At 39.5% G+C, this 14865-nt stretch overlaps 1 protein-coding gene across 1 annotated transcript in view; it reads left to right on the top strand.

Annotated features, from left to right (window-relative positions):
- fto (FTO alpha-ketoglutarate dependent dioxygenase) overlaps window positions 1–14865 on the top strand; it is a 296064-nt gene that overhangs the window by 62300 nt on the left and 218899 nt on the right. Inside the window, exon 5 of the mRNA XM_033036328.1 lies at window positions 7779–7858. Within this exon, the coding sequence (XP_032892219.1) occupies window positions 7779–7858 (80 nt within the window). The remainder of the gene's footprint in view (window positions 1–7778; window positions 7859–14865) is intronic.

Here is a 14865-nt window from a genome sequence, read left to right as displayed (position 1 = left end):
AAGAAATGCAAAATTGTCAATCTAAATGCCCAGCAAAAGAGACTGATTTAGACAGCATTCTCAGAGATTATCCGAATTTGGACTACTCCAAATGTGATGATCTACAAGGACATTCTTAATGGGAAAGTAGTGAGCAGAAAGGCATGTCATGCGTGGTTTGAAGAGCAAAAACTTGTCGTTTACAATGCCAAAATTGAAAAGTTGAGGAAAAACAAGGTGTACAGAGTTGCTTATTGGTTACAATCTGAGGAGTATGATGATGTTACTGATAATGATATGCCAATGTACCAGCTAGCAACTGATCTTCTCTATAAAGTCTTGGTCTTTTGCTAGAAATTGTAATTTCTTTACCTGTCTGTTACAGACACAGCATATAATACAATAATATTAAAGTTCTGATCTTGAGAATATCACATTTTTTAATTTTCAAGGCAGTCCTGAATAGTTTATTACTATTTCCGTCACAACTGTCAATTTTGTAATTAGCTACAATTAGGTAACTAACTAATTATATGCTTCCATTTCAGGTCATCCAAGTAAGATGTTTCATATTCGTTTCAGAATGCTTCAATCTGTAATAAGTGAAAATTTCATTCAGTTCTCTTAATTGTTAAGAAAGTTATAGGCTTTTGACTGTCCTCGATCACAGCTTTTGTGTTAAGTCAATGGACAAACAATAGGGAACAAGATGCTAATTTCCGAGTATGAAAATGACCATAACTTTTTTAATACTGAAGATATGAATGTGAATTAGGTATCACATTAAAGTTCTTTTTATGGTTTATCTGATGGGATAAATTACAGGGTTGATTTTTAAAATCTCAAAATTTTGTAATATTCCTATGTAAAGTTACCAAATGTTATCAATAAAGCTACTTTAACTGAGTTTTACAATGAAAGGTATGACGATGCCAATGTGGGAGCGATTTAAATGGATTATTTTACGGAATATTGATACTGCGAGAAACTAATAAATATGTTTAACAGGAAAAATCTGGTGGTCATTTGAAAATTCACTTTTGGCTCAGTCAAAACTAAACCTGTTTGTTTAATCTATTCACAATATTTAGAATTTAAAGCAAATATAAATTCCTGTTAAATATCTCACTTTATGCAATTCATTATGAGTAATTGCTTAAGTTGCCTTAAATGATTTTCACACTGCATACCGCACCCTTCCCACACTGTAAATAGTTTTTATTGAAGAGTAATTATAACTCCTGAATGCTTTATATATTTTTGATTCAAATTTTGCATTTTTCCTTAAGATGTAACATCTGCTGAAACTATTACGTTTGCAAAACGAAACTCAAGGAACTGTAGATGCTGGTAGAAGGAGGCCATTTAGCCCATTGTATCTACACTATATCTTTGCTTCAGGAATCTAAAACCAATCCCACAGAGTTTGTTTCTTCTATTAATTGTGCAGTTTCCGCTGCTTCAAACATTTGCCCATCTTTCTCTTAAAAGATCCAAGACTCTATGTATCCATATAACCCTATAACTGTGATCAACACCCCAATGATCCTGCTTAAGAAGAGAGGTTGAAAAACAGTTCTTTATTTCTTGGCAGCTTTAACATAAATCATTTCCCTGTCAGAAATATCCCATCAAAAATAAGTTCTTAATATACTGGTGAGGCTCTGGTGTACATCTTTATAAAGTTCATACAGGGATGAGACTGTATGTACAAATGTACATGTTATCTTACTATTATTCGTTAAAAATATCACTGGCCCATATTTTACTAACAAATTGTGAGGCAAAAATGCTGCTTTAATTTCAGTTAAGGGAATGTTATAAAGAGAAATCTGATTTGAGAGTACATTTTTTTGTGAAGCTGTCCAGCTCGGCAAATACATAAACTGAACTCTATTGAACAGCAGCTGCAAACTAAATTCACAATACAAAGTTATGTCTTGCCTGCGAAGTCGCAGAGCAGTACAGTATAGAAGCAGGGCTGTATGGTGTAGAACCAAGCTGACCAAGTTGCCTAACTGAGCAAATCCCAATTTTCAGTGCTTGCCCATATTCCTCCAGACCTTTCTTATCCATATACCTGTCCAACGGACTTTTAAATGTCATGGTTGTACCCATTCATACGATTTTCTCTGGCAGCTCCTTCATATAAACGCCATCCTCTGCATAAAAATGTTCCCCTCATGTCTCTTTTAAATCTTTCCCCTCTCACTGTAAATCTATGTTTAGTTTTAAACTTCCATTTACTGGGGAAGAGACTATGGCCATTCACTTATCTATTATTCTCATAATTCTATAAATCTCTATATGGTCACTCTCAGTCTTCCGGAGAAAAAAAAGTTCCTCTCCATATAACTCAAACCCTCCAGATACGGTAACATTCTTGTAAATCGTTTGTGTACACTTTCCAGTTTAATTACATCCTTTCTTTAGCGAGATGGCCAGAACTGTTAGAGTAGTCCAAATGTGGCCTTACCAATGCCTTGTCAGCTGCACCATGATGTCCGAACTCCTGGACTCAATACGCTCACTGATGAAGTTGAGTGTGTCAAGTGCCTTCTCAGCATTCTGTCCACCTGTGTCACCACCATTATAATAATAATAATAATACATTTTATTTTTGGGTGCCTTTCAGACATCTCAAGGACACCTTACAAAGATTAACAGGAATAAAAAACATATAATCAGAATAAAATAAATAATAAAGACATCACAGAAACACAAATTAAAAACAGAATTCAGTCCAAAAAACAAAAAATCAAAAACACAATGTGAAGAGAGAGCAGCGGCAGCTAAAGCGCGCCAGCGTCCACTCTCTCTGCACGGCAGCCATCTTGGACAAAGACTAACAGGATTACGTACAGACAAAAAATCATCCCCCCACAATGGATACCACTGTGGGGGAAGGCACAATGTCCAGTCCCCAACCCGAAGTTCACCCAAAGTCAGGCCTATTGAGGCCACCGCAGTTGCCTCTACGGAGGCCCGATGTTCCTGGCCTCGTTTATGGAACCTCGTACCTACACGGCAAGAGATAGTGTGTCCACTATCATAAAGGATGCAATGGCGTTAAGGTTAATTTGGTTTATGACATTTTGAGTGCAATACTCAACCTGTGACTGATGTATTTTGCCAGAGGCATTGAGGCAAATGAAGGAAGATTCTACAAAAACTGTGCTGCAAGTCCCCAGATAGAATCTTTCATAACAGATATTATTTAGTATTTGTCGGAAGAAGGAGCTGTAGATGCTGGTTTATAAAAAAAAGATACAAAGTGCTGAAGTAACTCAGCAGGTCAGGCAGCATCTCTGGAGAAGGTCCTGACTCAAAATGTCATCTGTCCATGTTCTCCAGAGATGCCGCCTGACCCACTGAGTTACTTCAGCACTTTATGTTTTTCTTGTATTATTTAGTATTTGTTATCTTGAAAAGTAAAGACACTTAGAAACATAGAAACAAGGGGCAGGAGTAGGCCATGTAGCCCTTTGAGCCAGCACCACCATTCAATATGATCATGGCTGATCCTCTGCATGAAATGGAAATGAAATGAAAATGCAATCTGTTTGCCCTGTCCTGTGCTTGAAACTGCAATGGAAATGGAAATGAAATTAAAATGCAAGGAGTTGTTTGGCCTGCCCTGTGCTGGAAACTGCAATGGAAATGGAAATGAAATGAAAATGCAATGAGTTGTTTGGCCTGCCCTGTGCTTGAAACTGCAATGAAAATGAATTGAAAATGAAACAAGTTGTTTGGCCTGCCCTGTGCTTGAGACTGCAATGGAAATGGAAATGGAATGAAAATCAAATGAGTTGTTTGGCCTGCCCTGTGCTTGAAATTGAAATGGAAATGGAAATGAAATTAGTTGTTTGGCCTGCCCTGTGCTTGAAATTGAAATGGAAATGAAATGAAATTAGTTGTTTGGCCTGCCTGAAACCACTAATATCGGCCCACAAGGCCCCTATTGGCCGAGAAACCAGTCCCTTTTGCCCAAAATGCCCGTATTAGCCCAGGAGGAGCATTTGGGCCCAAAACGCCCTTGCCGGGCCAGGAATAGTTCAGAAAAAGTGCCTATCACTGAGATTTCGCTCACTTTTTTAAAAAAGAGCTCCTTCGGCCCATCAGGCCTGTACTAGCCCAGGAGGAGTCCCTTCGGCCCATCAGTAAGTATTCCCCCTGCAAGTATTAAACATCACCCCAGTATTTTTTTCCTTCCCTTCATTGGCTCCCTGTGAGATCCAGGCCAGGATAGACGTTCCACCCTCTCCCCCTTCTCTCTCACAGAGTCTCTCACCTGTTTTGGGCAGAATTTCTGGCAGTTTCTGAGTTGCCAGCCTACCAGCCCTTTGTGACTGAGCTGCCAGCCCACCAGGCCTGAGTGACTGAGCTGCCAGCCCAAGAATCCATTCGGCCCACAATGTCCATACTAGCCCTCTGGAAACCAGTCCCTTCAGCCCACAACACCCATACTAGCACTCCAGAGAGCCCCCCACTGGCCACCAATATAGGAATTGGTGGAGAGGTGGAATGTTGCATTGGGGACCAGCCCTCCTGTGTGAACATGGGACCCAACGGTAACTCACTAAATCTAGTTCTTTACTATTTTGTGATTTTGTAAGCTACTTTTAAAGTTCAAAGAATTTATTAGCAGAGCCTCAGACAAGATGGTTCTGAGAGGACCATTCTAGCTTAAAGGCTTTGATAGTCTAATTTTCTGTTTTTCTTGAAGACATGCTTCCTATTCATTTCAAACAGACTTAAGATTTCTGTGTTGGCCAAACTTAAACAATGCCTTGATTATGCAACAGTTTAGATTAATATTTTAACCATTGAGTTTATATGTCATCTCAAACATAGTTGGTTTCCACTGGCTTATTCATAAATTGTACAATTATAAGCTGAAATTTTTATTTGATGCTGAGAGAAAGAAGTTGATTCTTTGTCGGGCAATGTGACTTAAGTATTCAATTATTTTACTTGATCCCGTGAACTGTCAAGTCTGTCTTCCATTCACTGTCAGAGGGATTCTATCTTTTTTTCTGTATCAACAAACTGAGTCTCCATATAGATCTTTGATGTCCGTTTGTTAGTTAGTTTGTGATCTTAACATTAGTTTATACGATCCAATAAACATTCTTTTTGAACTGTAGCGTGCCTAAATACAAAATTTTTGTAATGAAATAAGGTCCTGCTTTTAAATCTACATGGGTTTTAGTAAGTATGTGTAACAGAAACCTCATCTGATGGTGAATAATCTACTTTTGCAGACTTAATCAAATAAAGCTTTAAGCTGTATGTAAACTGCAGTTTTGACTTTCTAGTCGGTAGTTATGTTACTGTTTCAACTGATAATGCTTTGAGTACAAGAAGATGTGGCCTTTATCTCCCAATAAGGGACATGCAGGGTGAAGCTGAGACACATGACAATCCATCCAGCCCCCTGTGTGTGTTGCCGATTTTATTTTCTGCCTATTTCAATATACTGCCATTGAACAAGTTTACCATTTGCTTCATCTTCACCTTTTATTTCATCTGTCGCCATCTGGCTATATAAAAAGCCGTTCATCAATAGGGAATATCTATCTGATGGAATATTCCATAATGTGACTACTGAAGGAGACCAAGATAGAAGGAAAGGTTCTCACCTGATATCCTTCATTGGTCCTTTTTACTCCCCAGTTCTGACAAAATATCTTGGAACTGAAATGTTATTTCTTTTTTCTCTTTCTATAACTGCTGTCTGGCCTCCTGAACGTTTCTAGTATTTTCTGTTTTTGAAATAATTTGATTTAGAAATGAAGGAACAAATGAAATATTAATAATTCACCTTTGACCCCAGTGTTATTGAGTGACTGAAAAGCATTCACAAATAGACGTTGATCATCAGAACTTAATCTGACATCATTCACATCAGACAGGCTCGATGGAGCATATTGCAGAAGATGATAATTAATTATTTGGGATGTCTGATCATCCACTAATATTTGAGAGAGATCTGATTTTGCTAAACGAAGTACAGTTTTGTCCTAATGAGGTTAGTATTGGCCCCTAGCCTTTTTATTTAAAACATTACAGTGCAGTCTGAATGATTCCTCCGAATTTCAACACAAAAACACTTATGCCGGGCCGAAAGGCCTGTTACACAGTTGTGAGTTTGTTTGAATGTTGGCCTCCTTTCATTGCCATGTTAAGCGCGACTAAATGTTACGTATTATCTAAATGCATAGAATACTTTGGGGGTAAATAGAAAGTGTAGATTTGCTTTGAAACAAATTTTTAAAATACCAGAATGATGGTCTATTTGACAGCTAAGTCTTTTGATCATTAGAAACATTTCAGGAGTAGAGAGATTATTAAATAATGTTAGAAAATGGAAGGCAATGTCTTTTACTTATATTTTTCGTAGTTATCAAGTCGTCAAGTTTATTCGTCACATACACATACGAGATGTGCAGTGAAATGAAAAGTGGCAATGCTCGCGGACTTTGTGCAAAAAGACAAACAAACAAACAACCAAACAAACTATAAACACAATCATAAACACACATATTCTTTTACATAATAAATATTGGAAGGAAAAACGTTCAGTATAGTTAGTCCCTGGTGAGAAAGGCATTTACAGTCCGAATGGCCTCTTGGGTATATTGAAATATTGAATGGTCTCTGGGTTATCAATCAGACTCTGAGCATGGAGACACAAGGAACTGCAAGTGCTGAAATCTTGAGAAGCACAAAGTGCTGGAATATCTCTGGATCAGGCAGCATCTGTGGATGGAAATGATAGTCGATTCTTCAGGTCGGGACGTTTCTTTTCTGGGCATTCCTGATACGCACCTGTATTATAACAATCCATTCACCCTAGTTGATGTGACAAACATCCTTTCTTCAATCATATTCTGTGCACAAACTAAATGCAAAAATAGGTCATTTTTTGCATCATATTCACAGATTGGGAATTACTAGACTGTATGATTGAAACATGATTTCTCGTAACATAAACGTGTCATTGTCTCTGTCAGCTATCAATGCCAAATTGTAGAATTAATACATTTCAATACACTGACAATATTATAAGAATAATTAGCAAAACTAGAATATTTGATAACTGCAAATAACCCTAAGTGAGTAAGTGAGAGTCTTTGTGAAGCAATGTAAAACCACGGAAAAAATTATACAAATTGGTCGCAGTTGAGAATGCGAAAAGAAGAGAAACAAGTATTTAGTGTCGAGACCCTTCTTCAGACTGAGAGTCAGGGGAGAGGGTGATTCAGTCTGAAGAAGGATCTCGACCCGAAACGTCACCCATTCGTTCTATCCAGAGATGCTGCCTGTCCCACTGAATTACTCCAGCATTTTGTGTCTATCTTGGAAAGAAGTATTGGATAGATATATCATTATGCTTCTTCACTGCATTGAATATTTCTGAATAGAGGATTGCCCAAGTACAAATTTCTCACTGTAAATGAGGTTATTTCCCCCCCCTGTAATTTGATGATGATTGATAAAGTGCCAGAGTGAAATTAAGGATCAGATTCATTTTTTAGAATACATTTTAACTACATGCCTCCCAGCCAATTCTGATGCTTTCAGTATTCCAAACATTTTCAATTGATTTCCTGCTCGAACTGGTCCTAAAGGTTCTGGATTTGTATTGAACTATGAATTTTGAAGTATGAGTTTTGTTTGATTGGTCTGTCATGGGCACTGTATAAGTACCTAATTTTCTATCTGCAAAGATTAAATTTCATGTTTAATATTTTTACATGGATTAAGTATGATTGTGTTTTATAATCTGTTCTTAGATGATCTTAATATGACCCATCAACATTGTGTGCTGTCTGGAATGCAATCTCGATACAGCTCTACCCATAGAGTGGCTGAGGTAAGATTGGATGTTAAACCATTTTGGCTATATTTATACTCTGTTATTGATGTGTTTTTTTTTGACCAAGTAACACAATTGTGCACTATATGAATATTAAAAGTTGCATCTGCAGTCTACAATTCTGAGGTCTCCTTTCTCTCTCAGCTATTGTGACCCAATACACTATAAACCTGAAAATTGAATAACAGATTATTTTGATACTCAGGTGCTTTGTTCAAGATTAAATTGTGTGTCACCGAACACATGACACAATAAAGCTAGATCAACTATTTGTTCAATCTGTGTAAACATCTACTTTTTATTAAACTGTTCAAAGCAAGGATGGAAAATTGAGGTATACAAAGAGATTTTTAATGTATCTATGACATGGATAAAATAATGTTTCCTTAATACTTATTACAATTTGGCTTAAGACATTGTTAACTAGAACTAAAGGTAAATTTAAATTGTGGTTGACTTCTGTATCAAGCAGCTGATACATAGATTGGGTTCCTACAAAATATTAACATTCTGAGGGCTTAGCCATTGTAATCGTCCATCCAAAAAAAATCTATTTGGTGGGCTGCTGTTGTATACGAAACTATGAAGGGCATAGATAGATATGTATTAAGAATCTTTCTTAATACATTCTTATTCCTCATAGCAAAGGTGTATAAAACCTTAGAGCACAAGTTTAAGGTGAGGATTTGGAATTTAAAGGGGATCGGAGGAACTTTTTGTTTTCACCCAGAGGGTGGTCGGAATCTGGAATTCATGCCTGAGGGAGTGGTGCAAACATAGACTCTCGCAGCTTTTAAAATAAGTACTTTGGCAAGCACTTGAATCACCAAGGCATAGAAGGACACGGGCCATGTGCTGGAAACTGAGATTAGTATACATGGCTACTTAATGGTCGGCATGGGAATGGTGTGACTCAACGGCCTGTTCCACTTGGCGATTTTTTCAGCGACTGCCAGCATCATTGACTGACGTATCAGGTCACCGAAAAATTAGCGGCGTGACGCGGCGTGACGACGTATTGACGCGCGGTGTTTTTTCAAGTGTCGCAACTTTTTTTTGTCGCCGCTGGATTTTGAAATGTTCAACATCTTTTGGCGACACTGATATGATGCCGGCAGTCGCCGAAAAAAACACCAAGTGGGACAGGCCCTTTCATTGGGGAACAAAGTTTCGCATGACCCTGATGCCTGTTGAAGTAACCTCAAAGTAATCATCCTTAAGATAATATGACAACGTAGTCTGCTATAAATTCTCTCCTACTGTTTTATTTTTGGTGCCATTCTCATTTTTGCTTCCTCTCCCTTTCATTCTCATTCAAATGTACGCTTTCCACCATGAAAACAGGCCTAACTGCACTGATGTTCCTAAAAATACTTGATGATGGTCATCCCCCTAGACGTGCATCAGCACTTGCTTTTTCCTTTTTTGGCCTGGAAACCGGAATCCCAAGAGTGAATTACAGGCCAAGCGGAGAAATCAGAAAGCGCATGTACAGTAGAGAGGATAGCCTGCTTGATTGCTCTCAAGAGGACAAGCTTGAGTCCTTCCATTGAAGAAAAGAGAGATGGAACTTGAGGGAAGAAACCTTCAAAAGAAAGCTGTTATTTGACCACCAGCAATTATTCAATACATTTGACAAGCTAATTAGGAACCGCAATTTTCCAATCTCAGCTGTCCAACTTCTTTCCAGTTGAGGCAGTTATAACTGGTCTGAGCATGTTCATGAACATTAAGTAACCACCGTGTGAACCTGAAGTTCTACTTACTGGGTTCAAATAAATCCTTCATAATAACATTTTACCAAAATAATTTAAGTAGATTTAGTGCTCAGCTTTGACATTTAACTGTCAGGTAAATTAACTGAATCTAATTTAAATAGATTATGAATGATATTAAAAATCTGTTTCAATTGGTAACCTCAAAGTTTAAAAAAAATGTGGTTGCTTTTAAATGAGTCAAACTTTATTTGCTTATTTAAAGCGCTTTCTCACGGGGCGACTTGACGCAAGATGTAACCAGAGTGAAGTGGTCGTGGTCTAGCACGATATCACACGATATAACGGGGGGTAGATAAAGAGTTCCCACGGGTACTCGGCATTTCTGTTATTTGTGCGAGTGACTTGTCCGTCTCCCGAGCTTTCCCGTTAAATCTTGAATGAACATTGTGAATCCCCATTCATAAAAGAGAAGGTAATTGCGCGGGAGGGTTAATAATTGACAATCTGCTGCTGCCTGCCCGCTGAGTTAAAAAGTTCCCACGGTCACGATATACAGTGTATCGTGAGTCTTGCGTGGGAACTTTTTAACTCAGCGGGCAGGCAGCAGCAGATTGTCGCTCCCTTCAGTTTCACCCCACCTACACCCCTCTGCTTCCCGGCCTTGTGTGTGACCCCTTCCCTCCCCTCTTCAGCTCCCCGCCCATTGCACCGGCGCGGGGGCTTTGCACTGTCTTCACGTCGGCGATGCCAGCAGGTCAGTGCCAGTCACCGGAGACGTCAGGACCAACGGGACACCGACCCCCAGGCCCACTGCAAGCACTGAGATCCCAGAGACCCACAGCCAGCAGCAGCGCAGCCCCGTTCCAACTCCAGAGGAACACGCTCCCCGTAGGGACAGAAGCTGATGGTGTGCAAGGTACGTCTTGTTCTTGGGGTTGCGGATGAGGGGGCGCAGCTCGGGCTGTGACGTCTCCGGCCACCCCCCTGTACAGGAGCTGAGACTGGGAATTGTGGGGTTGTTTGCAGTTGCAGAGGGAGGGGGCAAGGGCGGTACAGTTCACAGTCTCAGCTCCAGTCCAGGGGGGAGGCCGGAGACGTTAGGACCAACGGGACACCGACTGCAAGCACGGAGATCCCTTGTCGCTTGCCACTTGTCGCCGTAGAGGCCCATCGGGGAGCGGATTCCTCTGGAGTTGGAGGGACAGGGAGACACAGCGGCTTTTGAGAATGGTGGGCAATCACTTCCAAAGTTCTGCCCACACAGTCAGTACACCTCTCCTACACTTGCCTCCCGCACTAAGATCATCTCGCAGAGAATGATCCCAGCCTAACAGCATGTTCATTCCAGATTACTCACCTTCTGTCCCCTCTGTCCAGCTTCCGGGTTCACCGTTCGCAGGAGTTCCCACGGTACACGCAAGAGTTAATACGGATATCGCACTGGCCGCTACGTGCATATAATGTTGCAATCTTCAACCACAAGTGTACAAGTCACTCTTGGAGAAATTCAAACTTGCTTGAATTTTCTCCCGAGTCACCAAGTTACACGAGTACCTGCCGTTAGCGCCACGGTGGTCCACAGTGGTCCACGAATGCCGTACGGTTATCGCACGGGGTTCCCACGATGTTCAACTCTGGTTAACTCTTGCGTCAAGTCGCCCCGTGAGAAAGCGCTATTACTGTCATGGAAACCGATATAATTTCTGATATTGTAAATTCTCATCTGGGAATACTGTCTTCAGATTATTTGAATTTGGCAACCTTGTATTATAGTTGGTTATCTAAAAATATAGATTCCAATTGAAGAGGTGGAAAAGCTATTCAGGAGACAGAAAAGCCGGATATCTCCAGGACCGGACAATGTTTTCCCCTCTACCCTCAAGCTCTGTGCTGAACAACTGGCACCGGTCTACACAGACTTTTTCCAATTGGTCCCGGCAAACCTGCACTGTCCCCTCCTGCTTCAAAGTTTCCACTATTGTTCCTGTACCCAAAAAGCCAAGGATTACTGGTCTTAATGACTGTCGCACTGACCTCTGTAATCTACATTTCCTAGTAATTTCCATCAAATCAGTCATAGAATCATACAGTGGGAAAACAGGCCTTTCGGCCCAACTTGCCCATGCCGACCAACATGTCCCATCAACACAAGTCTCGCCTGCCTGCTTTTGGCCCATACCCCTCCATACTATCCATATACCTGCCCAAGTGTTTTTTTGCAGGTGCTATTCATGGTAGATTCCAGAGCAGTCTGGTGCTGTGGGCATTTTGCAGCTCCATTTGGTGCAAGATATCAAGTTGTGAGTGAGGCGCTATCTGAGGAAAGCTTTCTAACTAGAGTGTTGTTAAAGCCTTTGTCAGTTCCAATGTACATGTCTGCTGCTCAATGATTTTTAGCAGTGACAAAATTGGTTATGACAGTGTTCACTTTGGGTGGGAAACCAAGCAAGATGTTTATTTGGTATTATTAACTAAAGAAGCTTGGAACCAATTCGGCCTTGTAGACAGCAGGGTTACACATCATGAGGACTATCATGAGTTTTTTACATGTAAATTTCCTAATGTTTGTTATCCTGTATTTACTTAATCTAGCAAAGCCATAAAGATGTTATCTGACTCGTTGTTTGAGCAGGCAATAAACTTACTGTTTTTTGGTGTTTCACGTGTAACAATCATCCACAGAAGCTTTATTGGATGTATGCTTGGTGTGGTTCCAGATGCATTATGACACCAGCAGGAATCTCATCCCCACAGCAAACCTATTGAACTAAGAATTTTATATGTTTTAATTAATGGGGTCACCCTTCACTCTTATAATCTTGGGTAAAGAGAGATCAAATCAATCATTCCAGAGTATCATCCCAGGAACCAATCTGGTGAATCTTAGCTACACTCTTTCTATAACAAGTACGATAATTTCCCTCCTGGGATAAATAAAGTTGTATCTTATCATATAATTTTTAAATCAGAAGACCAAAATTGTGTACAATTCTGCAGGTCCAATTCTCATCAAGCCCAAAACAATTATGGAAGATATCTTTAATCTTGTACCCAATACTTCCAACACTAAAAGTTAAAGTTCCATTTGGCTCCCTGATTACTTGTTGCACTTACTTTGGTGACAAGTACCTGCCCACCAAATCTCCTTGAATTTTAACATTTCACAATCTCTCACTATTTAAAAGAATATTAATCAAGTTTGTTTTTTTATATACCAAAATGGGTAAATAAGGTTGTTATTGGTTGAAAGAGAAGTTAAACCTTGGACCTAACTATACCTTGCTGAAGAGTTAAGAAAGAACTGCAGATGCTGGAAAAATCGCAGGTAAACAAAAATGCTGGAGAAACTCAGCGGGTGAGGCAGCATCTATGGAGCGAAGGAATTGCTCCATAGATGCTGCCTCACCCGCTCAGTTATCTGATCATTATCACCTGTTTTATGTGAAAGCTATATTACAACCACAATTTCACATTGCAAAGAGCTGGAATGAGCTAAGTGATGTTATGAAAAGTGTCATAAGAACCTTTGTACACTTTTGTTTTCTTATGATTAAAGAATTAAATAGGTTTTGAGTTGCCTTGCAAGATATAAGGATACTGAGGACGTACCTGTCAATCCTAGGTCTACAGGTGAGAAACTGCTGAGAGGGAGGTCAAGTAGATTGTACCCACATGGTCACTTCTGCTGAGCTAATTGAAAAGTATTTTTGTCTGATTCATTAGCTGAAGGATGTAATAGTTGATTAACAGAAGGCTCCATTGCAAAAACATAAAATGCTGGATATATTCAGCAGGTCAGGCCACGTCCACGGGAAGAGAGACGTAGTCAGCAATTCGAGTTGGAGACCCTTTGTCAAAACTAAAGGTCCATGATACCATAAGTCCATAAGTTATGTCCTATCTTCAATACAACTATGTTGCTGTTGGGATGAGAAATACTTGGCAATGCTGACAGAACATAACGTTGCTGTTAGATTACAGACTAACAAGTGTTGGCACTAGTTAGAAGTTAGTGGGGAAAAATACGAATTATGCCTGGGTTCTAATGAAGCTTTTATATTTCCTTTTTAAACTTAATAACAATTGTTTTACGTTGTTTCAAAAAGCATTTTGGGTCAAGCGTACAGTATGAAAGTGAAACCCCGAGAGAATATTTTTAAAACTTTAGCATTTTTTCTGGTGCCAAATTGTCAATTTTTTAAATATGATTTCATAACTTGTTAATGTTTACTTTAATTCACAATTTCTGACATAGCTACTCCAATACCAGTTTATTAATTGATGACAGGTATGAATACTTTGTTTAACAAATTGCCAGCTGGAAACTATATTAGTCAAGTGTTAAAATTTACTAGATTTCTCTGAACTACAACCAAAGCGACCTTGATTGTTCGATTTATGTTGAAAGACTAAGATTTTTAAACTTGTATGATACCTTGAATGTTACTTTATTTGAATATTTACACTTAATTAATTTGTTGAGGAATGACACCAGGCTGCGTTGATACCCTCTTGCATTAAGGTCTTAATGAGTTGTTATGCACTCATAACCCAGAACCTGTTCCTTTTGATGTTTTAATTTTTTCCAGCAATCCGTTTTTATTTGAGAATCTGGAGTGCAGAGCTTGGTGAACCGTATTTCAACACCAGCAGCACAAGTTGAAAAAATAGAAATGAGTAGGCATAAAGCACAAAAATGTGGCAACTAACAAACAATGTCTGAAATTGTCTTAAACGTTCTTCATTGTCATTGCATACGACAGGACATATTTTGAGCAGTTTATGGGAGTTGTTGGACCTTGAAGATTGCATAACTGTCTTCAATATGTCTCTATAGTTGGCATCATTTACTCTTTACAGCATATTACAGCAGTGGAAACCATATGGCCCATTGCACCTGTGTAGGCTTTGAAAACACCATCCATCTACTCCATATGGAACTGAGTTGTTCTTCCATGTGACTTTCATTATGAAGACCATTCAATTCTGCATCATCGCCCGCTATGAACGTACTGCAGTCCGTTACCCCTGAAATTCTGATCATATCATATGATGCATAATGGCATAGTGGCATATCCGGTAATGCCTCACTTGTTCCAGAGATCCCAGATTGGATCATGACATCAGGTGCTATCAGTGTGAAGTCTGCATGTTCTCCCTGTGACCACATCGGTTTCCTCTGGTTTTCTCCCAGATCCCAGAGATATGTTGGTTTGTAGGCTAATTGGTTTATGTAAATTGTCCCTCATGTGCAGGGAGAGGATGAGAGAATGGGATAACGTAGAA

This window comes from Amblyraja radiata, chromosome 17 (genome assembly GCF_010909765.2).
Source record: "Amblyraja radiata isolate CabotCenter1 chromosome 17, sAmbRad1.1.pri, whole genome shotgun sequence".
NCBI classification, from domain to species: domain Eukaryota; kingdom Metazoa; phylum Chordata; class Chondrichthyes; order Rajiformes; family Rajidae; genus Amblyraja; species Amblyraja radiata.
This window is presented reverse-complemented; position numbering and strand designations above follow the sequence as displayed.